This window comes from Pseudophryne corroboree, chromosome 7 (genome assembly GCF_028390025.1).
Source record: "Pseudophryne corroboree isolate aPseCor3 chromosome 7, aPseCor3.hap2, whole genome shotgun sequence".
Taxonomy (NCBI): Eukaryota; Metazoa; Chordata; class Amphibia; order Anura; family Myobatrachidae; genus Pseudophryne; species Pseudophryne corroboree.
Window position 1 is genome coordinate 284,329,317 of NC_086450.1, and position 27,497 is coordinate 284,356,813.

Genomic DNA, 27,497 nt, shown 5'->3' on the forward strand with positions numbered 1-27,497 from the left:
GCCGTGTGCTGAGGAGATAGGCCCCGCCCCTTTTCCGGCGGGCTCGTCTCCCGCTATTTAGTACATTTAGGCAGGGGTAAATATCTCCATATAGCCTCTGGGGCTATATGTGAGGTATTTTTAGCCTTTTTAAAGGTTTACATTTGCCTCCCAGGGCGCCCCCCCCCAGCGCCCTGCACCCTCAGTGACTGCCGTGTGAAGTGTGCTGAGAGGAAAATGGCGCACAGCTGCAGTGCTGTGCGCTACCTTAAGAAGACTGCAGGAGTCTTCAGCCGCCGATTCTGGACCTCTTCTTGCTTCAGCATCTGTGAGGGGGCCGGCGGCGTGGCTCCGGTGACCATCCAGGCTGTACCTGTGATCGTCCCTCTGGAGCTTCATGTCCAGTAGCCAAGAAGCCAATCCATCCTGCACGCAGGTGAGTTCACTTCTTCTCCCCTCTGTCCCTCGTTGCAGTGATCCTGTTGCCAGCAGGAATCACTGTAAAATAAAAAACCTAAGCTAAACTCTCTAAGCAGCTCTTTATGAGAGCCACCTAGAATTGCACCCTTCTCGGCCGGGCACAAAAATCTAACTGGAGTCTGGAGGAGGGTCATAGGGGGAGGAGCCAGTACACACCACCTGACCTGTAAAAGCTTTACTTTTGTGCCCTGTCTCCTGCGGAGCCGCTATCCCCCCATGGTCCTTTCAGGAACCCCAGCATCCACTTAGGACGATAGAGAAACAAGGAGGTATCCACCTAGGAGGGAGTTCTCAGTTACCCCCCCTCACATATTGTAGCTGCCAGTGTGCTGCGAGAGGGTCACAATATACAATAGGGGTTGGGCCACACCTGTAGTCTGCAGCCAGTGAAGTTTATTGCTAGCCTTGGTAGTGAACCCGAGGTCACAGTTGATGTAGCTGGTAGATCATTACCTTTTCTTGTAGATACAGGGGCGGCCAGGTCAGTGTTAAATTCGACTGTAGGTATAAAAACCACGGGTAAAACAATTTTGGCAATGGGAGTAACAGGAACAGTGCAACAACACCCTTTGAGTAGACCAGCAGAGATTACGATAGGGCCCTTGCAGACCAAGCATTCCTTTTTGCTAGTTGCATCGGCTCCAACTAATCTACTCGGGAGAGATTTATTGTGTAAAATGAGGTGTCATATTGTACTCCTGAGGGTGTCTTCTTGGATATACCCGAGAATCACGTTCAGGAAGTGCAGGATATGTTAGACACCCCACAAAGGCTAATGTCACACACTGCTGTTATAGACAGGTGTCCATCAAAGACAGAAATAACCAACCGAGTTTGAAGGGGCGCTCAAGCTCTGGCTCCAATTAGTGTATATTTAGCAGCTGTCTGGATAGGCTAGTCACACCTATGACATCATACATACAAACAAGAAAAACAGAAAGACAGCGCTGACTGAGATGGATTGTCAAATTATAATATTTAATTAATTAAAATTGCAATAAAATATTGAATAAAATAGGTCTCACTGCACTAATGAGCTTATAGTCACCATACATATAGAGATTGATCACTTGCCGCTTGATCCAATGTCCCCATGGGATCTGCACAATTGGAATGTCCCTTATCCTGGGGTTGTTCCACAAACCCCGGACCGAATGCTTGTAGTAACAACGCTGGAGGAATAACTGTCCCAGTAGTGTAGCAATACAACAGGAAAGTCCACACCAGTAGTGCGTAGTTGTGATGTTGTTCGGTCCTTGTTATATGGATACAAATAGCGCTATTTAGGCAGAGTCCAAAGAGGTCCAAGCGGTGATAAGTATTCAGTGAAGAGGTGACACAGGCTCACACCCGACACGTTTCACTGCTGACTGCTGCTTTATCATGATAAAGCAGCAGTCAGCTGTGAAACGAATCAGGTGTGAGCCTGTGTCACCTCTTCACTGAATACTTATCACCGCTTGGACCTCTTTGGACTCTGCCTAAATAGCGCTATTTGTACCCACATCCATATAACAAGGACCGAACATCACCACAACTACGCACTACTGGTGAGGACTTTCCTGTTCTATGGCTACACTACTGGGACAGTTATTCCTCCAGCGTTGTTACTACAAGCATTCGGCCCGGGGATTGTGCAACAACCCCAGGATAAGGGACATTCCAATTGTGCGGGTCCCATGGGGACATTGGATCAAGCGGCAAGTGATCAATCTCTATATGTATGGTGACTATAAGCTCATTAGTGCAGTGAGACCTATCTTATTCACTATTTTATTGCAATTTTAATTCATTAAATATTATTATAATTTGATTGACAATCCATCTCAGTCAGCGCTGTCTTATTTCTGTTTTTCTTGTTTGTATGTAAGGTGTCCATCAAAGGTAGAGGAAATGATCTCACGAATACTGGGTTCCCTGTGGACCAAAGATGGACAAGACACTGGATTGATGGCGAATGTAGCTCCAGTAGTAGTGCAAATAAAATATGGTAGGATAGCTCCAAAAATCCATCAGTATCCTCTGAAGCCAGAGGTGGAATTAGGAGTGTACCCAGTCAGAGATCTTGCTACAACAGGGCATCCTAGTCAAGACGTCCAGCACTGCCAATAGTACCATCTTCCCTGTGAAAAAAAAAAAAAAAAAAAAAAAAAAAAAAAAGAGTAGGGGAGGGGTTACAGGCTAGTTCAGGATCTAAGGGGGATAAACAAGATAGTTGAGAGCCAATTCCCCGTAGTGCCAAATCCAGCTGTCATCCTCATGCAAATTCCCCCTACTGTAAAATTCTTCACTGTCATTGACCTCTGTTCTGCCTTCTTTTCTGTCCCTCTGCACCCTGACAGCCAATACCTGTTTGCATTTACATACAGGGGAGTACAGTACACCTGGACTCGCCTACCCCAAGGTTTCATTGACAGCCCAAGTATTTTCTCCCAGGCTTTGCATGACTGTTTCAGAGTATGTACAACACAGCGCTCAGCCCCTGATAATTGAACTTATGGGGTGTCAGTGTTCACCTTGTCTATGTAGTCTTGATTATAATGTTATGTCACAGGTGTGAATCTTAGATTGTATTGATGTCAAACAGATAACAATTTAAGGTATCAATTAAACTTTTATTGGGGAGTCACAGTGCTCCTCCCAGACATTGTTAATACTATGAGTTATCCTTATATTGTTCAGGGTTAATTCTGTCCATGCAAATTGCGTGAATTTTCTCCTGTAAATGACTTTTAATAATCTCTGACCATTATCATAGGCCCGCAGAGTTAATGCGTCCAAATGATCCAATCAACAAAATATAAAAATTCAATTGCTGATCGCAAATGTACTTGTTAAATGTGATGTTCCGCCCTAGATAGAGCAGTCTTTAGTCCTGCTAACCGCAGCAGATTCTTGGGTATAAATAGAAATGCAGGTATACGTTGGGAGATATATGTTCTGGGGGTGCGGCGTATTTTTATATTTTGATGATTGGATCATTTGGACGCATTAACTCTGCGGGCCTATGATAATGGTCAGATTATTAAAAGTCATTTACAGGAGAAAATTCACGCAATTTGCATGGACAGAATTAACCCTGAACAATATAAGGATAACTCATAGTATTATCAAAGTGTCTGGGAGGAGCACTGTGACTCCCCAATAAAAGTTTAATTGATACCTTAAATTGTTATTATCTGTTTGACATCAATACAATCTAAGATTCACACCTGTGACATAACATTATAATCAAGACTACATAGACAAGGTGAACACTGACACCCCATAAGTTCAATTATCAGGGGCTGAGCGCTGTGTTGTACATACTCTGCAATTTTTCTGGTAGGATAGATCACCTACAAACATCAGCAGCTCGCCATACTCATTAGGTAGTTGGCATTGCCTCAGTGCGCAGGTGGTAACCCTCTAAAATTTGCATGACTGTTTACAATCCTTTCAACCCGAGAGCGGATCAGTATTAATACAGTATGTAGATGACTTATTGCTGTGTTCTGATTCACTCTAATAGTCCTTTGAAAGACACGAAACAGCTTCTGTTTCACCTTTCTAATACGGGACACAAGGTTTCAAAGGATAAGTTGCAGCTGTGCCGGACCAGGGTAAAATATTTGGGACATTGCTTGACGCAAGGACTTAGACACCTCACCGCTGATAGAATACAGGCAATTCGCGACATGACTGCCACAAACCCAGCAACAGATCCGCACTTTTCTTGGAATGTGTGGGTACTGCTGAAACTGGATCCCAGGGTTCTCCATACTGGCTTTACCTTTGCAAGAGATGGTCTCTTCGAACAAACCAGATCGGATCTCGCACAGAGATGAGTCCGAACTGGCATTTGAGACCCAAACAGTGCCTATCACAGGCACCTGCATTTGGCATGCCAGATTATGGGTAACCCTTTGAATTGTACGGTACGGAAAGTGCTGGGTGTGCGGCAGGTGTCCTAACCCAGACATGGTGATGCCAGCAGGCCGGTAGCTTACTACAGTGCACAGTTGGACACCGTAGCGTGGTCTCTCCCCACATGCTTGTGAAGTGTTGCAGCGATAGCTTTGCTAGTAAGTAAGTAAAAGCGAAGATGTAGTGTTAGGACACAACCTGACCATCCATACACCTCATGCAGTGTCAGCCTTACTGAACTCTGCCCAAACCAGACATGTCTCATCGGCACGGTTTACAAAGTGGGAATTAGCACTAATGGCCCCTGTAAACATCACCATAAAGAGATGCAGCGCACTAAGTCCTGCAACTTATCTGCCAAGTGCGCCTCGACAGGCACAAAGGGTGGAGGATGAGAATGATGGTGAAGGAGGATTTAGTGCAGACACTGATACGCATGATTGTATGGAATACCTGAACCAGACTTTCACTGCAAGACCTGACATTAGTGACAACCCACTGGAAGGCGTAGATTTTACCTTTTACACTGATGGTAGTTGCCACAGACAGACGGACTCGGGAGACTTGTGCACTGGGTGCGCAGTTGTAGACGACAGAAGTATCATAGAAGCTGAGCCCCTGGGCCCGCCGCACTCAGCACAAGTTGCTGAGCTGGTCGCCCTAACCAGAGCGTGTGAATTGGCCAAGGGTAAGTAAGCCAATATATACACAGATTCTAGGTATGCCTTTGGAGTAGTGCATGATTTCGGGGCCCTATGGCACCTCAGAAATTTTATGACGGCAGCTGGCACACCTGTAGCGCATGCGTCCCACATAAAAAGGCTAACAGCGATACAAGAACCAGACAGAGTGGCTGTTTTCAAGTGCAAAGCACACACTTACAACCAAGACCCAATCTCACTTGGTAACAGCCGGGCAGATGAAGCTGCTAAAAATCAGCAGCCAGCAACCCCATACAAAACGAACATCACATCACTGATGACATTCAACACACAAAAATTAATTGAAATGCAAAATTTCTGTTCTCCACAGGAAAAGGCGGTGTGGAGGTCAAAGGGATATGGCCAGGAGTCCTCAGGACTCTGGACAGGGTAAGCCAGTGGCCCCCAGAGCATATCTTCCAAGCTTAGCTGAGGCAGCACACGGTCTGACTCATCTGGGTAAAGAGGGTATGTGTAAGCTGGTGAGAGCCTACTGGTGTGCGCCAGGGTTCTCTTCTCATGCGGGTAAGAGAGCAATGACATGTCTTACTTGCTTGAGGAAGAATATTGGAAAGTCAATACCAACAGAACCATCCCATATCCCTCCGACGGCCCTTTTCAGGTAATACAAATTGATTTCATACAGTACCCTGTAGGAATTTAAAATGTGTTAGTCTGTATTGATGCGTTTTCCAATTGGGTAGAAGAGTTTCCTGCTGCCACAAATACTGCTACGTTCACTGCAAAGAAAATTGTGCAGGAATTTGTGTGTAGATATGGTATCCCTAGAATTGAAAGCGATAGGGGTACCCATTTCACAGATGAAGTCTTTCAGGTAATGTGCAAACTGAATTAATAGCAAGCTGCATACTCCGTACTGACCACAGGCGAGTGCGAAGGTGGAGAGAGTGAACAGCACTATTAAGAACAAGCTGAGCAAAGTGATGGCTGGGACTGGATTGTTGTGGCCAGAAGCTTTGCCACTAGTATTGTATAGCATCAGAACCACTCCCAGGTCCCCCCTTAACCTATCACCCTTTGAGATTCTTTTTGGCCGACAACCCCATGTAATGATAGACCCCCAGGATGATTTGAAATGCAATAACGAAGTGACTGAGATATTTGGTTAGGATGAGCCAGCAGTTGAGGAATCAAAAGAGGAATCTAAAGCTGGTGACTCCTGACCTACCGAACAGTAGTTGTCATGACATTGAACCTGGGGATTATGTAATGATTCTAAATTTTCTACGCTCAGGTTGCCTCATTGACAGGTGGGAAGGACCGTACCAACCAGCACGACAGCATTAAAGGTTGCCGAAAGAGAGACTTGGGTCCACTCGACCCACTGTAAGAAGGTCGCTGACCCGGGGAGAACCCGTGACAAAGAGCAGAGTGTAGAGAACATCGTATCACTGGAGTGTGTTCCGGGAAGGTTAAGAGGCAGGACTGTTGAGACGGCACCTGAGCGCAGAGAACAACAAGACCAGAGGCGGTTGTCGCACCAGTTTTTTTTTTTTTTTTATTATTATTTTCTCCATCTCCCACTACCCTCCCCTTCTCGTTTCCGTTCTCTTCCCTTAACAAGATGGACTTAACCCAAGAGACTGCGTTCCGGGTTTTCCTGTTAATCCTGATGTTGACCAGGACAGTCTGTTTCGGTGAGGATCCCAGAGAGGTCGAGAAAGGATCTGGAATGGGTTCTGATGGCGAGGATGGATTTGTAGAATCTCAAGAGCAACAAATCACTCGAGCAAAGGCGAGTATCAGAAAGCTATCTGGTAGTCAGGGAGCTCGGCGGCACTGTGAAGGGTTATTGGCTGAGGAAAATTGCATTTGTAGGAATTGTGAGAACATAGTCGAGGATGGGTGCATCCAGAGATCTCAGTCCAGCCTTAATATCGACATGGACCGTCATCCGTTGAGTGATTACCACTCACTAGTGGGTAAGGTTTTAAACCAGACAGAATGCTGGGTGTGCTCACAAGTACCTCAAGGTCAGAGCAAGTCAGGATTAATACCGTACCCTTTAGCAATAGATGAGGTACTCGAGTTACGGGGGTGGGAGACCGGTGGGCAAGAAATTTAATATTTCTTGGCCCCCTAGCTTGAAGCTCCACCAGTATCATGTAGATAGATCCTTATTATGTTTCAATATTTCCAATTACCGAAAACCGGGAAATTGGGAAGTGACGTGGAATAACCAGACAATGGCCTTTTCGCACAGAGCTGATAGGATACCCATAGACTCTGAACTTGTACGCCAAATAGCCAACAGTGGAAGGTATTTTCAGTATAGGTATACTCAAGGAAGCAAGACCATGTGGGTTGGAGAAGTATCACCAGGGTACTGTGCTCATATCATCCAGCCAGATACTTGTACTGAGCTGATGGGAGAACTAGGGATTGGGTTTTTCACTTGGAAAGTTTGTAATATGGTAATGTCATTCTGTCCCCTATCAAGCCAATAATTATGACTCCCAGGATACAAAGGAGAAACTTCCCTACACTCATAATAACATTTTGAGCCCACTCTCCTAATCCCGAGAACCAATTTCGTGGGTTAAACCATGAGACCCAGCCGGTCATGTTCCCCCTCCATGTATCAACTAAATGTGCACCCCATTTGTTGGAACAAAAAGCTGAAAAGAGCTCGGTAGTGTTTGTTGGCCCACTTACAGACCCTTAATACAGGATAAGGAGGATTTAATGTATACTTCGCAATACCTCGAAGCTTATCTAGAACATATACAGCAAGATGATACATGCCCCTCAGACATGGATTCATACATACATGCTTTTTACTATCCCACTAGGTCATACATTTCCCGCCTACAACTCTCCTCCGACCATCCAATCGTCTGCAGATATTGTATTGATATTTTTCTGTTTAGTGATTAGATAGTGGCAGTTATTGTTGACCGCCAAAGGGTGGACTGTCAAAGTCAAAAAATATTGAAGAACACACAGCACGTATAAACTGCACACACGTGCCCACTGCGCGTGCACTTGTTCCGCCGTGCGTGCACATATCCGCAATTTGCGTATGGTCACTCCTGCGGTCCTGTGCGTGATATGGGTATTTACGGCGGAGTTTGTGAACGCATGGAGAGCTATCAAAACATTACATATTTAATCCAAATTGTGCACATTGTACACATAGTCCCCCTGCACCACATCAGAAAGTATCAACAGTTTAAATGATTGCAGAACAAAGGGATTCACCTTTACAGGATAAGAGGGGACAGACTAAGGTTATAAGATGGTGTTTGGTATCCAGCTGTAGGGTATTTTAAGGGAAACATTCCGGTGTTGGTTTGCGGAAGATCGCATGTTCCTGCGGATAGTTAGGTGCAGAATAAAGATATAAAACTGTATATTATGTATGCGGCGGGAATCCAGAGGAGACCACCCACAAGAGCAGTTGGGAAAGACATCGCCTACCTTTTCAAATCAACCTATGACCTCTCCTGTACTGTAAAAGTGCATTCCTGTGTCCAATGGACAACGGGATTACAGTATCCATTGTATTGCTTTTGGAAGACTTGTATAAATAAAGCCTGCTGCAGCCCGGCCTGACAAGACTCAACTTTATCAATATGATAGCGGAGGACCGGACCGGGAGGCGCATGCGAATATTCTTACGTATGTACATTGACTGTAGCCATTTACTCTGTTGTATTGTAGTGCATAATTTGTATTGTTAACCCCTTTCAGAAATATTACTCTGTGGTGTCGGAACCCAGTGATTAACTACAAATCGGTGTTGTGTCTTCCTTTTCCTGCTAAGGTTTAAGAGTGTATTAGTAACGCATCGCATTGCTGTATAAGGTTTAAAGTGAATCTCTGGGTGCGTGCGCGCTGTGTGTACTTTGTACCCCCAGCGCGGCATTTGTACGCTAAGTCCGTACAGTGATACAGGACTCCGTACGCAATCAGTGTATAAAGTACAGAGCGTGTGTATTAAGTATAGCGGCCGCAGCAGCTAAAAGTTTAAAGTGTATTTAAGGTGTGTTTAAGGTATAGCTTTATGTTTTAAGATAAAATTGACATCAGGTTGGACAATAACACTTTCTTTGCAAAGGCACCAAACATTACGCCTGCATTTTTTTGCATATTAGCTTCGTCTACAAATGGGTTGTTATTTTAAACACAAAAGCCACAAGAGTAATGAAGCAGCTTTACAGGAGGCATAGCACTATGACACTTTAGTAAGAATTTATAGATTCTTTAGGGGATACGTAGAAGCCAATAAGTTTCTGTGCAACAGTTTCACTTCCATTTGTCATTTATACAGCAGAGGACACCAATTAGCGCATATGCAGTACTGCCAGGGTAATATACAAAACAAACTACAGACATCCATCACTTTGTGCCACAGATCTGCATTAAGATTAAATATTAGTGGTTCCTGAACCTCTCAAAATGGCTGCTTGCAACCCCTTGAATATAGACTTACAGATTTCTATATCAGGAAAACAATGTATTGCAAAATACTGTCACATGCAGATGTGCTCTCACTTAACTAGTATTCTATATAGTGTTGTGACATCTTATCACAAGAAGCCATCACTAGCATACCATTTGAAGCCACTATCCAAATTACACAGGCCAAAAGGTTAGTTCAGTGAGTAAGGTGAAGTGTTGCTAAATCCTTGAAGCAGGGCTATTTATTCACATGCATGCAAATTGCATTTAGTTGTTTTTTTGGCCTTTATATCCACGTGATGACTATTCACATAGCGATAACATACGCTACCACTTACTGGAGGTTGATGTATCAAGCAGTGAAAAGAGAAGTGGACCAGTGAAAATAACCATAGCAACCACTTTTGAGGAAGCATCTATCAAGTAGTCTAAAGTGATACATATGCTGACTGGTTGCCATGGGTGGCCTCCCTACATCAAGCCAACTGCACCTATCTGTAATGCTACCTTTCCCATATGCCATTTGACTAAGAACAGAGTATTTATTTCAATGTTTTATTCTGATGAATGACCATAATTTATGGAATTAGATCTCGTGTGTCAATCAAATCTACAGAATTTGAAATGCCTAGAACAAAAAAAACACAAAAACTGCTTTTGGCCAGGAACATGCACCTCCAGCCAACTAAGTTAATTACATCTGACCCCTGGTGTTGAAACCCCTATCCAAACACCATGCAAAGTAAGCCCATCAAATGCGGTGATAAATTCACAGAAGACTAAAGCATTGTGCGAATGACCTTCCTGGAAAATCCATTTGTTCTTCGAATGGATGTCTCAAAAGCAACATGCTAGATATGGATGCAAGCACAGGCCATGAGAGATGCTCTGGATGGAGAAAAGATTTGATAAAGACTTCGAAGATCGTTGTAACACCTGCCGTGGCCAATTTGGGACCACCATGATAAACATGTCACGATCTAGCTTGAACTTGCCAAGCACCCGCTTGATCAAAGGAAATTGGAGGCAAGATGTAAAGGAGTGGAAGCGTTCATGACACCGCCAGAGAATCCACTGGGAACACTCCAGGATCACTGGGGCAGATGTATTAACCTGGAGAAGGCATAAGGAAGTGATAAACCAGTGATATGTGCAAGGTGATAGACGCACCAGCCAATCAGCTCCAATATGCAAATTAACAGTTAGGAGCCGATTGGCTGGTGCGTTTATCACCTTGCACTTATCACTGATTTATCACTTCCTTATGCTGTCTCCAGGCTTTATACATCTGCCCCACTGTGCCTTGGCAGCTGATTGTTGTGGCAAAATGCCATTAGTTCTATGTCTGGAAGACCCCAGCGGTTGGCTATCAACCTAAAGACAGCCAAATGTAGAGCCCACTCGCCTGATTGCATGTCCTGGTAGCTTAGAAAATCTTTTAGGGGGGGGGGGGGGGGGGGGGGGGGGTAGTGGAAACCACTAGTGGGTTTACAACTAAAGGCTTAGTGTGTGGCACTCTGAAGATGATTTGATGAGTAATCATAACTTATTCATGTTATTCTAAAATAATGTTTTTAACAGGCATGAAAAACAGTAATTTGGTGGCCTGAAAGTTTTAAATAATTAAATAATGCCCTATTGTAGCTTCATAATTGGAGGTCATTAAATTCCTCTATTATACACAGAGTGAGAGACAAGAGAAAGAACTGGAAGCATATGAAGATACCATCATTGAAAGAAAGGAACAAATTCATGTGAGACAGATTCTTAATAGAATCTTCAAATAGAATAGGAAGGCTAATGATATCAATCCGAGACCTAGGTATCGAAGGATATACATCCTCAGAAGTGGAATACTCAGAAGGGGAAGAAATGTATGAGGCAAATACCTCAGAGTAGGAGACCATAAAACTCTGAACAGGATCCTTTTTGTAGGGAGAAAGCAGGGGGCAAGAGGCCGCCGTGCAAGAGGAAGACGAGGGGGGGGGGGGGGGGGGGGGGGGAAGAAAAGATTACGAGGCCCAAAGATGGGAAACTCTGGTGACGAACCGATATCCAAAGAGAAAAGCAAGCAACAGAAATTAGACGATTCGCTGTTAAAGATAATCAATCTTTCAGAATATACTCTAACATTAGAGCAAGATGCTGTTTTGAATAGAGGCTTATCCTTCGCCCCCACAAAGAAGTTTCAATAGTTTTCAGTGGGAAAAATAAAAATACCAAACTGTTTTGTTGTAAATTACTGACCAGATTCCCTTTGTGCGTGGAATTTGATCAAGCGAAGAGATCTCACATGCCCTCTACCCCCACCCCGAATATACCCACAGTATAGGATAAGGAAATGATACAAGCCTTAGAAGAATTGACTGAACAAGACCCAGAGATAATAGCAATTATGGAGGAGCTCCCCTCGAATGCCACCAGCAGTGATACTCAGGAGATAGGCATCATCTGTAAGAAGAGAGATCTACATTTATTTCTCTCCCTCCTCCCTCCCTCCCCCCCTTCTTTTACCTTCACTTGCTTACAGCTATGGATGTCCCAGGAGTGACGTGTGCAGGCCTCCACAGGCAGTATAAGTCACCAATCCAGTCTACTGGCACTGGGTGTTGAAGTGTCAGTGAACGCATGCTGTAGGATGCCAGACATCATCCACTCAGCAGCAATAAGAACTATGAAAAGAAGTTAAGGGGACCACCTAAAGCAGTTATTTTTTTTATTTTATTTTTACTATTTGGTGACCAGACTCACCTTTCCAGGCTATACTCAGCATCCATGTATGACAGAAGAAAATGCCTTGTACTACTGGTTAAGAACCACTGCCCTAAACACAGAATATATAGCTCTGACACATTCAAGTACATGAGATTAATTCAGATTAATGCTGTAATACCACCCACACAATTTATTTTGCAATCAACATCCTCCCTACCCTAAATTGAGCCTTGAGGTCATCACAGACTTGCAACTACTTTTACCTAAAGATGAGTGGTTCTGTTTTATTCTAAACCAAACCTTACCCAGATTTTGGGGTTTTGATTTGACTAGTCCCCAGCTAAGGTCACTTTGGGTTCAGATCCAAGAGCCAAATCTTGCATGTTTTTGATGGAATGCAAGTCTTCCCTTGTGACATAGGTGCCAATTAACAGTGAATGGAAAGTTACTGATGAGTGTTTATGCGATTTAAATAAATTACAACCAATTGAGGGTTTTGCCAAAACCAAGACACAAGGGTAAAAGTAAATCTCTCGAAACCCCCCTCCTCCCCAAAAATAAATAAAAAAAAAAAATTAAACACACAACACCCCCAGTGTGAATGAAGCATGTGTGTACCATTGGAAGGGGCATGGCCATGCCTGAAAAGGGGTGGAGGTGTGCATGGTAGTTATGCCTACAATTACAGAAGCACATCCAACATAAGAATATTGTATGCTACCAACTCGTTGTCTATAAAGTTTAGACAATCTTCAAAAAAAAAAAAAATAGCCCTCCAAATCTAGTATTGATCAGCAACAACCAAATTGTTGTTGATCTTTAAGTCACTAATGTTTAGGCATAGGGATTACTTCCCATAAAAAAAAAAAAAAAATTTTTTTTTTTTATATTATATATATATATATATATATATATATATATATATATATATATATATATATATATATATATATATATATATATATTTTTTTTATTTATTATGTGGTACTATGTGCACATCACTTGTTCCCAGCTGGTCCTAAATGGATACCAGAGAACTAACATGCATATGTGCAGTAAGTAAAGATGGTGGTATGGTATAAAAATTACCCAGTATGACATAGCTTATTGTTTGTCAATTCTGTTGAGTCTTCTGGAGTAAAATAGCATGCACACATCTTTCCAGCATCAGTCTAAAAAGAATAAACAACTTATTTACTGCTCACTATTAAAGGTTAATGATTGCCTTAATTTTTAGGACTACATATTCTTCAGCTTTGGGAGACTGGCGAAACTTCAGTAGTTAGTTGCAGGATTAAAGGTTCTCACAGCAAAGGCTGTTCTTTTATCTTTAGCAATCATGGCAGTATATGCCTACTCATAGTACTATGCTGACCTAATTAGGCACCCTACAGAAATAAAACAAATCCCAGCTATTACATGAGTGACTGAAGATAAAAAGACTAAAATCAGGAACAAAATACACCCCCCCACTAAATCAATTACAATTAAATATGATGGACCATTCGAAGAAGCTCTTCTGTGGGCTAAAATAATACAATATATATATATATATATATTGTAACACTGTAGGGGTGCAAGGTGCCTTTTCCTGGGAATATGGCAGCACGCAGCAGCTGAGGAACAACACAAGTCCAGTTTCTGGTACAACTGACCCCGGCCAGTTTTATTGAAACAGAAAATAAAACAAACCCCAAAATAAAAATACCTTGCCTGTCCGGCACTAACTAAACATAAGATGTTCCTAACTGTCACTAAACAAAACACAGAGTTCTTCAGTACATACTGTATAGCTTACTTGCATCAGAAAGCGTGTCTCTCACACACAGATCCTGCAGCCTTCCCAGGCAGTCTGCCCATACTAATCAGGTTAGAAGCACTATATCACTCTTACACAGCTGAAACCCTGATTAGCCCTCTGTGAGGCCAAAGACCCGAACTGGGCCCAATGTCTAGAACTCGCCTTATCTCTCTCTCAGAGCCTTTACCCAGCTTTTACAGCAAACTGAAAAGGTTCAGACAAAACAAAAAGCATTTTTCCTAGAAGTTAACATTTTCTAAAACATGTAAGACAAGAACCTGGGACAAATATACCTGCCCTCAAACACTATCCCAGTGTTCTTGTCACATATCCCCCTCCACTGTTTCGACCTAGGGGCCGGAACACTTGTAGCCCCCAAACAGAAGATGCGAGACAATGCATCTGCGTTGGCCAATTGTGTTCCCGGTCTATGTTCGACAGTAAACTTAAAGTCCTGCAACGCTAGAAACCATCTAGTTACACGAGCATTCTTGCCTCTATTTACATACATCCATTTTAAAGGGTCATGGTCTGTCACTAGTCTGAATTGTCTACCCAAGAGGTAATATCTCAAGGTATCTAGTGCCCACTTAATGGCCAAAGCCTCCTTTTCCACAATGGCATACCTTTTTTCATGCTCATTGAGTTTCCTACTCAAATAAATGATAGGGTGTTCGTCCCCATCTCTGGTTTGGGACAGCACAGCACCTATCCCAACCTCTGAGGCATCTGTCTGTACCACAAATTCTTTTGAAAAATCTGGTGTTATCAACACCGGTTGTGAACACAAAGCCACTTTTAACGCTTGGAACGCCTTTTCTGCATCAGGGTTCCATTTCACCACATTTGACTGCTTCCCTTTGGTAAGGTCTGACAACGGCACCGCTGTTGTCGCAAAATTAGGAATAAACCGTCTATAGTACCCAGTAATTCCCCAAAAAAGCCCTTACCTGTTTTTTATTCACTGGACGAGGCCAGTTTTGAATAGCATCAACTTTATTCAATTGGGGCCTAATCAGACCTCTGCCTATGGTGAAGCCCAAGTATTTGACCTCCTCCATTGCGAGGCAGCACTTCTTTGGGTTAGCAGTTAACCCTGCCTCTCTGATTGAGTCCAGTACTGCTTGTACTTTAACCAAATGTGACCCCCAGTCTGTACTGTGAATTACCACATCATCCAAATAGGCAGCTGCATATTTTCTATGGGGCCTCAAAATTTTATCCATCGCCCGTTGAAAGGTTGCTGGAGCCCCATGCAACCCAAAGGGTAACATCTTATACTGGTACAGCCCCTCCGGAACCGAAAAGGCTGTTTTTTCTTTGGCGCTATCAGATAAAGGTATTTGCCAGTAACCTTTGGTCAGGTCCAATGTGGTGAGAAACCTGGCTGTTCCCAGCCTTTCTACAAGCTCATCCACACGGGGCATGGGGTATGCGTCAAACTTGGACACCTCATTTAACTTACGAAAGTCATTACAGAAGCGTATGCTACCGTCGGGCTTCGGGATGAGCACTATGGGACTGGACCACTCACTGTTAGACTCCTCTATGACTCCAAGTTCTAACATGGTTTTAACTTCCTTAGAAATAGCTTCTCGCTGAGCTTCAGGAATCCTATATGGCTTTAAATGAACCCTGACCCCTGGTTCTGTGACAATGTCATGTTTTATTATGGTCGTTCGGCCAGGCAGCTCTGAAAATACCTCCCTATTTTGGATGAGAAATTCTTTAACCCGATTGTTCTGATCAGCTGATAATGTCTCTGACACCTTCACTGCGGGAAGCAACCGGGGTGAAGACACCGAAGGGCAAGGCTCCGCTGACAGAGACAACCTATCTTTCCAGGGTTTGATTAAGTTAACATGGTAGATCTGTTCGGGTTTTCTCTTTCCCGGCTGGTATACTTTGTAATTAACCTCATTCACTTTTTCCCTAATCTCAAATGGACCCTGCCATTTAGCTAGGAATTTGCTTTCCACAGTGGGTACCAAAACAAGAACTCTATCTCCAGGAGCAAATTCCCGTATCTTGGCACTCCGGTTATAGACCCTCTGTTGAGCACTTTGGGCCTGTTCCATGTGCTCTCTGACAACAGGTACCACGGCTGCAATCCTATCCTGCATTTGTGTTACATGCTCAATAACGCTTCTATAAGGAGTGGGCTGTCCTTCCCACGTCTCTTTGGCAACATCCAACAGCCCTCTGGGGTGTCTACCATACAACAAATCAAATGGAGAAAACCCCGTAGAGGACTGAGGAACTTCTCTGATGGCCATTAACAAGTAGGGCAACAAACAATCCCAGTTTTTCCCATCTCTCTCAACAACCTTTTTTAACATACTTTTTAATGTTTTATTAAACCTTTCCACCAACCCGTCAGTTTGGGGATGGTAGATGGACGTCCTGAGGTGAGTGACCTTAAATAACTTGCACAATTCTTTCATGATCCTTGACATAAATGGAGTACCTTGGTCAGTCAAAATTTCTTTTGGTATTCCCACTCTACTAAATACCTGCACCAGCTCCCTAGCTATCGCCTTGGTTGTGATAGTGCGTAAAGGGACAGCCTCAGGATATCGAGTGGCATAGTCCATAATTACCAGGATATACTGATGGCCCCGAGCAGACTTTAACAAGGGCCCCACGAGATCCATGGCTATTCTGTCAAACGGGACCTCTATAATAGGCATGGGAACTAGTGGGCTCCTGAAATGGGGTCTAGGGGCATGATACTGGCATTCAGGACAGGAAGAACAATATTCAGACACTTCTTTATAAACCCCTGGCCAAAAGAACCTTTGTAAAACTCTTTCAGTGGTTTTTTCTGCCCCTAAATGTCCTGCGGTAACGTGACTATGAGCTAAATCTAGTACCGTTCTCCGATAAGGCTGGGGAACTACCAGCTGTTCCACCACATCCTCACCCCTTTTGACAATGTGGTACAAGAGCTCATTACAGATGGCCATGTGGGGATACGTAACCCTGTCACCTGGTACCACAGGTTCCCCATTAACAATCTTAACATTCTCTCTAGCCTTTATTAAGGTAGGATCCTTTAACTGTTCAGACGCAAACAGATCCTTCTTTACCTCCAGGTCAGGCACGCTTTCAGTTCTAACTACTATGTCTCTGTTCCCGGCAAGAGGGTCCTCACTGGACTCCCCATCTGTCACTTCCCCAGCCAAACTAGCAAAAGGCAAAGGGCCAGAAAGTTCCGAAGACCCACGTACATCCATAAAATCACCGGTATTATCAACTGGCTTTTTACTTCTCACATCTGTTGATAACCGTGATTCCCACAGTTTCCAAAAATGAGGAAAATCCCTCCCTATTATGGCCTCATGCACCAAGGTAGGGACCAGTCCCACTTTAACCATTGCTGACCCACAACAAGTTTCTATATTCACCTCAGCAGTGGCATAATATTGGGTATCCCCATGTATGCAAGTTACCCCAATAGGTATTTGCTGGACCTTTAAGGGGTTCACTAACCCAGCTTTCACGAGGGTAACTAAACTTCCTGAATCTAGCAAGGCCTCTACCCGGTTACCTTCTAAGAACACATCACACATTTGTTTTTCCAGCTCAGGTGAAGGTACCACAGTACAGGCTAACCTAGCAAAGAAAGACATTCTGCGACATTCAAAGGCAGCATCACATTGCATGGGTTCTTGCGTGACTGGGCAATTGGCAATAACATGACCTGGCATACCACACCTAAAACATTTAACCACATGATTATCAACCCATTTGGGCAGCATAGACCGTTCTAGCCCCATTGGCCTGTTTCCAGGGCCAGTGTTTACAGTCTCTCCAGCCTTGCGTTCTCTTAACCGCCCAGCAACGTTTTCCCACGGAACAGTCTTACCAGTCTTTACTGAAGGGCGCTGTCGAGGATCTATGGGTTGCTGGGTGGTCATCAGTAGTTCCTCTGCTGCCAAATACCTCTCTACCATGTCCACTAATTGGTCAGCAGTACCCGGGTTTCCATGGCTCACCCACTTGCGCAGGACCATGGGCAAAGATCTCAAGTAGCGGTCCATGACGACTCTTTCCACCATCTGGGGACCAGTTAATGTCTCTGGCTGCAGCCATTTTTTTGTTAGCTGAATAAGGTCGTGCATCTGGGAGCGCGGAGGCTTCTCCATGGCGTACAGCCAACGGTGCACCCGTTGTGCTCGTACTGACAGCGTGACTCCCAGGCGGGTCAGGATCTCAGTCTTTAGTTTATCATAGTCCCGAGCCTCAGCAGGGCTTAAATCAAAGTAAGCTTTTTGGGGCTCACCTGACAGGAAAGGTGCCAGCAGACTGGCCCACTGTGCTTTCGGCCAGTTCTCACGCTCGGCAGTCCTTTCAAACGTGGTCAGATAGGCCTCCACATCATCAGCCTCTGTCATTTTCTGCAGGAAGTGACTGGCTCGTATAGAACTAGAGCTGGTTGGAGCACTGACGGCCACATCTCCAACCCGAGCTGCAAGTCTCTGCACCACTTCTGCTAAGGCCTCTCTATCCTGACGCTGTTGCCTGTAAAGTTCATCAACAACTGCCTGCTGTTGTCTCTTATTTTCCTCCATTGCCACCTGCTGCTGTCTGTTGGCCTCCTGCTGTAGTCTCCAATTTTCCTCCATTGCCACCTGCTGTTGTCTCCTATTTTCCTCCATTGCCACCTGCTGCTGTCGGTTGGCCTCCTGCTGAGCCGCTGTAGCTTGCAGCAAGGCTTTAAGCAGATCCTCCATGTCAACAGATTTTTCAGGCGGCTTTGCAGCTGCTTTCACCCAGGACATATATCAAACCCTCAGGGGTGAGTCTCAGTAACTTCACACTGGGCTGTATCTGCATAAACCACCGTTTTCTGCAGGCCTCACAAAGCTGCTGCTTTCACTTATGCGCAGAACGGCCTGCTCGCATACTCCACCAAGTTGTAACACTGTAGGGGTGCAAGGTGCCTTTTCCTGGGAATATGGCAGCACGCAGCAGCTGAGGAACAACACAAGTCCAGTTTCTGGTACAACTGACCCCGGCCAGTTTTATTGAAACAGAAAATAAAACAAACCCCAAAATAAAAATACCTTGCCTGTCCGGCACTAACTAAACATAAGATGTTCCTAACTGTCACTAAACAAAACACAGAGTTCTTCAGTACATACTGTATAGCTTACTTGCATCAGAAAGCGTGTCTCTCACACACAGATCCTGCAGCCTTCCCAGGCAGTCTGCCCATACTAATCAGGTTAGAAGCACTATATCACTCTTACACAGCTGAAACCCTGATTAGCCCTCTGTGAGGCCAAAGACCCGAACTGGGCCCAATGTCTAGAACTCGCCTTATCTCTCTCTCAGAGCCTTTACCCAGCTTTTACAGCAAACTGAAAAGGTTCAGACAAAACAAAAAGCATTTTTCCTAGAAGTTAACATTTTCTAAAACATGTAAGACAAGAACCTGGGACAAATATACCTGCCCTCAAACACTATCCCAGTGTTCTTGTCACAATATATATATTCTCCACAGGTGGTCCGGCTCTCCATATACAAATGTTACCAGCCCGGGTGCCCCCACTCCTATTTGCAATAGAACAGTCTCCGCGTGCGGCACTCCTGGGCATGAAGCAATCAACTCTTATGTAGGCATATAGGGTAACGTTTCAGTTCCCCCTTCTTTTATTATATCGGCACTTTCATCAAACAAATACAAAATGAAACTCTTACCTAAATAAGTGCTCCCATCACCAGAACGCCAATCACCGGGCGCCAAGCTGTCTGGCGCACCCGGTCTCATCAGCAGTGACGTAATTTCCCAGACACGCCTCACACGGACGCGCCGGTCCAAAGGTCACCACCCAGTGCACTGATAAAAATACATAATACATAATACGAGTCTTAAGCTACACTCGTTACAAGTCTCACAGTTTTACAAGTAACAAAGCGCTTTGCTAAATTCAACACTGATTAAAGATATACTTTTAGACTAGGGACATGGTGACAAGTTAACCATACGTCAGACTATTAGGAGAGGCCAGAAGTTATAATATCATTAAACAAACCATTACAGAGTTACACATCATAAAATTGTAGGGATTATAAAAACCAAATGTTCGTTTAACCCCTTAGGGCTAAGCGTATCTAATCTAAATATCCACTCAGACTCGCGCTGAAGTAATTTAAGTGATCTATTGCCCCCCCGAATCATCGGGGGTATGTGATCAATCATACGGTATCGTAAGGTGCTTAAAGGATGTGCTGCCATGAAGAAATGACGGGCTACAGGCTGTTCACTACCCCTCTTGTTAATGGCTGCCTTAATGGCAGTACGGTGCGCAGCCATACGTTCTTTAAAAGCTCTTTCAGTTTTACCTATATATGATTTTCCGCAAGGGCAAATAATTTGATAAATGGTGAACTTAGAATTGCATGTCAAAGCATGTCGGATCTTATACTTTTTGCCTGACCCAGGATGGCAAAATGTATCACCTGCAATAAAGAATTGACGGGTGGTACAGGCACATCTTGTACAACCCATTTTTCTCTTGAGAAAGGTATCTCTAACAGTTGCTTCTGATCTAACATCGGTCCGCACCAATATATCTCTCAGATTTCTACTTCTAGTGTAGCAGCTCATAAGTCTGGTGTTATTAAGCTTCAGATCACCGTCCGATTGGATCATGGGCCACAGATTTTTCGAGACTTTACTAATACTGGCACTATGTTGATTAAATTCCTGTACCCAAGGGATCATATTAAGTTCCTTTTTATTTTTACATTGCCTAATTAAGGTATCTCTGTCAAGCTTAAGGGCTTTTTCCTTCGCTACCAGTAATTGTTGCAGATTATATCCTCTACGAAGGAATCTGCCAATCATAGTGTCCATTTGTTCTTCCGCTCTGGTCGGGTCAGATGTGATCCGACGGATGCGGAGCAACTGTGAAAATGGTAACCCACGTTTGAGTGGTGTGGGATGGAAACTCCTACCATGAAGTAAATTATTCCTATCTGTTAATTTCGAGTACAGTGAGGTAGAAATCTTACCCCCTTGTTTCTCGATCATGACATCTAGGTAATGGATCTCATTTCTACTGATAGTGTATGTAAGTTTAACAGGATGTTCACGCTCATTATGCTGATCAATCACAGATACAAGTGACTCCTTAGACCCCCGCCAAAAGATCAGGAGGTCGTCTATATATCTAGTATAGAACAATATATTGTTTGCCACCTCTGGTCTGGAAAACAAGATGTCATTTTCTACCTGAAACATATATATGTTGGCGTACGATGGGGCCACACTGGCCCCCATCGCACAGCCAACACATTGCAGGTAGTACTGCCCATCAAACATAAAGAAATTGCGGGTTAAGACCAAGTTCAACAATTCCAACAAAAAATCCAACTCAGGGCCCTTATACAAAACATTATTAGTGAGGAAACGCCTAACCGCATTCAGGCCCTCCTCATGGGGGATGATAGTATACGCCAACATATATATGTTTCAGGTAGAAAATGACATCTTGTTTTCCAGACCAGAGGTGGCAAACAATATATTGTTCTATACTAGATATATAGACGACCTCCTGATCTTTTTTTGGCGGGGGTCTAAGGAGTCACTTGTATCTGTGATTGATCAGCATAATGAGCGTGAACATCCTGTTAAACTTACATACACTATCAGTAGAAATGAGATCCATTACCTAGATGTCATGATCGAGAAACAAGGGGGTAAGATTTCTACCTCACTGTACTCGAAATTAACAGATAGGAATAATTTACTTCATGGTAGGAGTTTCCATCCCACACCACTCAAACGTGGGTTACCATTTTCACAGTTGCTCCGCATCCGTCGGATCACATCTGACCCGACCAGAGCGGAAGAACAAATGGACACTATGATTGGCAGATTCCTTCGTAGAGGATATAATCTGCAACAATTACTGGTAGTGAAGGAAAAAAACCCTTAAGCTTGACAGAGATACCTTAATTAGGCAATGTAAAAATAAAAAGGAACTTAATATGATCCCTTGGGTACAGGAATTTAATCAACATAGTGCCAGTATTAGTAAAGTCTCGAAAAAATCTGTGGCCCATGATCCAATCGGACGGTGATCTGAAGCTTAATAACACCAGACTTATGAGCTGCTACACTAGAAGTAGAAATCTGAGAGATATATTGGTGCGGACCGATGTTAGATCAGAAGCAACTGTTAGAGATACCTTTCTCAAGAGAAAAATGGGTTGTACGAGATGTGCCTGTACCACCCGTCAATTCTTAATTGCAGGTGATACATTTTGCCATCCTGGGTCAGGCAAAAAGTATAAGATACGACATGCTTTGACATGCAATTCTAAGTTCACCATTTATCAAATTATTTGCCCTTGCGGAAAATCATATATAGGTAAAACTGAAAGAGCTTTTAAAGAACGTATGGCTGCGCACCGTACTGCCATTAAGGCAGCCATTAACAAGAGGGGTAGTGAACAGCCTGTAGCCCGTCATTTCTTCATGGCAGCACATCCTTTAAGCACCTTACGATACCGTATGATTGATCACATACCCCCGATGATTCGGGGGGGCAATAGATCACTTAAATTACTTCAGCGCGAGTCTGAGTGGATATTTAGATTAGATACGCTTAGCCCTAAGGGGTTAAACGAACATTTGGTTTTTATAATCCCTACAATTTTATGATGTGTAACTCTGTAATGGTTTGTTTAATGATATTATAACTTCTGGCCTCTCCTAATAGTCTGACGTATGGTTAACTTGTCACCATGTCCCTAGTCTAAAAGTATATCTTTAATCAGTGTTGAATTTAGCAAAGCGCTTTGTTACGTGTAAAACTGTGAGACTTGTAACGAGTGTAGCTTAAGACTCGTATTATGTATTATGTATTATTTTTATCAGTGCACTGGGTGGTGACCTTTGGACCGGCGCGTCCGTGTGAGGCGTGTCTGGGAAATTACGTCACTGCTGATGAGACCGGGTGCGCCGGACAGCTTGGCGTTCTGGTGATGGGAGCACTTATTTAGGTAAGAGTTTCATTTTGTATTTGTTTGTCTGATGAAAGTGCCGATATAATAAAAGAAGGGGGCACTGAAACGTTACCCTATATGCCTACATAAGAGTTGATTGCTTTATGCCCAGGAGTGCCGCACGCGGAGACTGATATATATATATATATATGTTTTTTTAAATGGAGTGTTCAGTCACACATTATGTCCTGTCCACTAAGGAGACAAGGTTATGCTGACACTTTAATGTGACATTTCCCACTTTTGAACCATTGTAAAATGAGTCAAATTAGGTAAATGGATGACATGCCTAGTTTTGGGAATCTAGGAGAGCCCACAAAATGTGGTACAGTCAAGGACATTCTTAGAGTTATTAATAGTCTTCCAGTTGTTGCAGATAATGTGTGTAGAAAGTAAGCTTGGTGTACTAGGGATATGACAATCAAGTGTACTTACTGCTGTATCTTTGCCCTTGTTTTTAAACTTTTTCATACGATCATCAGTTTCGTTTGAGGTTGGCATTTTTCTTTTTAGTCTGCACACCTGAGAGATGGGGGTAAGAAAGGCAATACTTTCAACATCAGCATACTTAGATCTGCAGTAAGACTCTAGCTTTGATAAAGCATTGTAAAGTAGTCCTGAAGTGCAGGTAATACCCCTTTCACACTAAACCCAGGCCCAGCCTGGGTTATTGAACATGTTTTCAAGCCGCATCACAGCTGATTGAAACAATGGGGAAGGATTGGGGGGGGGGGGGGGGGGCTGATTTAGAGCTGATCGTAGATGTGCTAAAATTTCTCTGACGCCCAACACAGGGCTAGTCCGCCCCAGATGTCAGGCCCTACCCTCCCCCACCCCGGGTGTGAAAGCATTGCACGGCGTCAATGCTTTTGCACCCGTCAAATAGCTCCCTGCCTGTGCAGCCTAGCTGCGCTGGCAGGCAGCTACCCACCACGATCTGGGTCGCTGCGTGTGACATCATGTAACCGCCGCCCACAACGGTTTAGACATGCCAGCGTGCAAAATGCTAGTCGAGACTCCTGTGCTTGTCATCAGTTTTGAGGGTTTTTTGTGTTGATGCAGCCAATTCACAGTGCAGATATTAATACATAGGCACCCATATATTCTAGTTTTCACCCATGTTAAAAAAGCCAAACTTCTCTAAAATGTCAGGCAAGCAACTTGCAGAGACAGCGGTTATTGCTACCGCTGTCCCTGCAGGTTTCCCTACATAAATAGTACAGATAATTAAAAGTTTAAAGATCCATCGCGATACAGAGTGTTAATCGCGGCAGTTCCACAATTATTAATACATATGTCCCTTAATGATCACTGCATGTGGTATGTGCAGTAGCAAGTGGAAAGCACCCCTGAACAAAATACCAATACCATTAGAAGGTCAAGGGACACTGAACTACAGAAGAATCCCTTGTTTAGGGATCTGTTGAGATGCAAGTAGAGAGTCCCTGGATGTACAGATAGCAACAGGAAATAAACGTTATGGTAAGAACTTACCGTTGATAACGTGATTTCTCTTATGTCCACAGGTATCCACAGGATAACATTGGGATATTGTCGAGTGACAGCGAAAATGGCACCAACACGGTCACGAGTTTTCTGGCCTCCCAGGATGCATTGGGGCCTCCACTATATAGTCCCGCCCACTGACTCAGTCAGATCAGTTCTTTCCACAGCGATTATAGGCAGGAACATTAGGTAGAGACCTGTACAGGCGATAAGAACACACATGCACACCCTTCCATACAAGAAGGAAGAGGTTTTTATTGTTTGTCTAGATCCTCAAATCAGATGCGTCCGGGTGGGATCCCTGTGGATACCTGTGGACATAAGAGAAATCACGTTATCAATGGTAAGTTCTTACCATAACGTTTATTTCTCTGGCTGGGTCCACAGGATTATCCACAGGATAACATTAGGATTCCCAAAGCCATTTTAGTGGTGGGGACGCTCCTGATTGCACAGAAGGACCTTTCGCCCGAAGTCTGCGTCATGAGAGGCAAAAGTATCCAAGGCATAATGTCTGATGAATGTGTTTATGGAAGACCATGTGGCTGCCTTACATATCTGTTCTGCTGATGCACCCTGTTGTGCTGCCCAAGAAGGACCTACCTTACGTGTAGAGTGTGCAGAGACATTAGCCGGAATAGGGAGATCTGCATGAGAATAAGCTTCAGATATTACCACTCAGAGCCATCTCGCTAGCGTCTGTTTACTAGCAGGCCAACCTCCCCTATGGAATCTGTAGAGGATTAAGAGGGAATCTGTTTTCCTGATGGCACTAGTGCGATCTATATAGATTTTTAAAGACCGGACCACATCCAGTGACGCTTCTCCCGCAGATCGTCCCGATACCTGAAAAGCTGGGACTACAATCTCTTCTTTCAGGTGAAACTTTGACACCACCTTTGGAAGATAACTAGATCTCGTTCTGAGAACTGCTCTGTCTGGGAAAAAAAAAAAAAAAAAAAAAAACACACTTAGGAAAGGAGACTTACATGATAATGCTCCTAAATCTGACACTCTTCTGGCTGACGCCATTGCCAGTAAAAAAAGAACTTTAATCGTTAACCACTTAAGATCCGCTCTCTCAAGTGGTTCAAACAAAGGACCCTGGAGAAATTTAAGAACTAAATTCAAATCCCAGGGAGCTGCATGAGGAACAAATGGAGGTTGAATATGTACTACTCCTTGGAAAAACGTACGTACATCCTGTAGGTCAGCAATCTTCTGCTGAAACCATACAGTCAACGCTGAGACTTGCACCCTCAAGGAAGCAACCTTCAACCCCTTATCCAATCCTGCCTGCAGAAAATCCAAAATTCTAGCTACTTTAAAGGCTCTTGGATTGTAATTTTTTCCAGAACACCAATGAATATAGGCTTGCCATATTCGATGATATACACAGGCCGAAGAAGGCTTTCTTGCTCTAAGCATGGTTTGGATTACTTGCTTTGAAAATGCTTTAGCCTCTAAGATAGAGGTTTCAACAGCCACGCCGTCAAAGACAGGCGATCCAGATGACTGTGACAACAAGGACCCTGCATTAACAGATCTGGACGTTGAGGGAGCAGTATCGGTGCTTCCACGGACATTCTCCACAGATCTGTGTACCAATGCCTTCTTGGCCAAGCTGGAGCTATTATAATGATTGCTCCTTTTGCCTGTTTTATCTTTCTCACTACTCTGGGTAACAGAGATATTGGAGGGAACAGATATGCCAGCTGAAACCTCCATCCTACTGACAGTGCGTCTACCAGGACTGCTCCTGGGTCCCTTGTTCTTGATCCGTACCTCGGAACTTTGTTGTTTAGACGAGACGCCATAAGGTCTATCTCCGGTAGAACCCATCTGTTCACCAGTGTCTGAAACACTTCAGGGTGTAGTGCCCATTCGGTTTCCTGAATGGTGTGCAGACTGAGAAAATCCACTTCCCAATTTAGTACACCCGGGACAAATACTGCTGACAATGCCGGGAGATGGAGTTCTGCCCACTTTAGAATGGGAGTTACTTCCTCCATCAGACTCTTGCTGTGAGTCCCTCCTTGATGATTTAGGTATGCTACTGCCGTCGCATTGTCGGAGCGGATCTGAACTGGTCTTCCTTGTAGATTGTCCTTTGCCTGAACTAGGGCCAAGTAAATGGCTCTTATTTCTAACAGATTTATCGGCAGGCGACTTTCCCTTGCGGTCCATTTTCCCTGGAACCATAGGCTTCCAAGTACCGCCCCCCAACCTTGCAGGCTGGAATCTGTCGTCAGGACTTGCCACTCTTTTATCCAAAAGGGTCTCCCCTTGTTTAAATGGTCTGTCTGTAGCCACCATGCTAGAGACCTTTTTACATTTACTGGAATCTGTATCATCTGCTTCTTTATTGTTTGATGATTTCCGTTCCATTTTGTCAAAATGAGATGCTGCAATGGTCTGGAGTGGAATTGCACATATTCCACCATGTCGAACGTTGATACCATCAGACCCAACAGTCGCATTGCTGCATGGACTGACATTGTCTGGGCTTGCAACGCTTCCTGAGCCATGACCTGCACCTTGACTATTTTCTTCTCTGGTAAGAGAACTCTATAGGTCTGAATCCAATATGGCTCCCAAATGAACCATCCGCTGTGATGGATTCAGGGACGACTTCTCCCAATTTATGAGCCACCCGTGTCTCTGTAAACAAACTATCGTCTGTTGGAGATGGCTCAACAGTAAATCTTGCGACTGTGCTAAGATTAATAGGTCTAGGTATGGGAATATCCTTATCCCTTGTTTGCGCAGACAAGCTGCCATAACCACCATGATCTTGGTAAACACCCTGGGTGCTGTAGCTAGCCCGAAGGACAGAGCTTGGAACTGGAAGTGTTCCTTGAGGATGGCAAACCTGAGGTAACACTGATGTGATAGTGCTATAGGCACATGTAGGTAAGCATCCAGCACATCCAGAGATACCATATAGTCTCCCGGTTCCATAG

General features: G+C 44.0%; 2 protein-coding genes across 3 annotated transcripts in view; one reads left to right on the forward strand and one right to left on the reverse strand.

Moving 5' to 3' along the window:
• ARPC1A (actin related protein 2/3 complex subunit 1A) overlaps nt 1-27,497 on the forward strand; it is a 450,685-nt gene that overhangs the window by 171,852 nt on the left and 251,336 nt on the right. The window lies entirely within an intron of this gene.
• The window catches only part of KPNA7 (karyopherin subunit alpha 7), an 86,082-nt gene that overhangs the window by 53,653 nt on the left and 4,932 nt on the right, over nt 1-27,497 (reverse strand). For both annotated transcript variants that reach the window (XM_063934170.1, XM_063934169.1), the window contains exon 2: nt 23,464-23,550. In XM_063934170.1, the coding sequence (XP_063790240.1) occupies nt 23,464-23,529 (66 nt within the window). In that variant the 5' untranslated portion in view covers nt 23,530-23,550. The remainder of the gene's footprint in view (nt 1-23,463; nt 23,551-27,497) is intronic.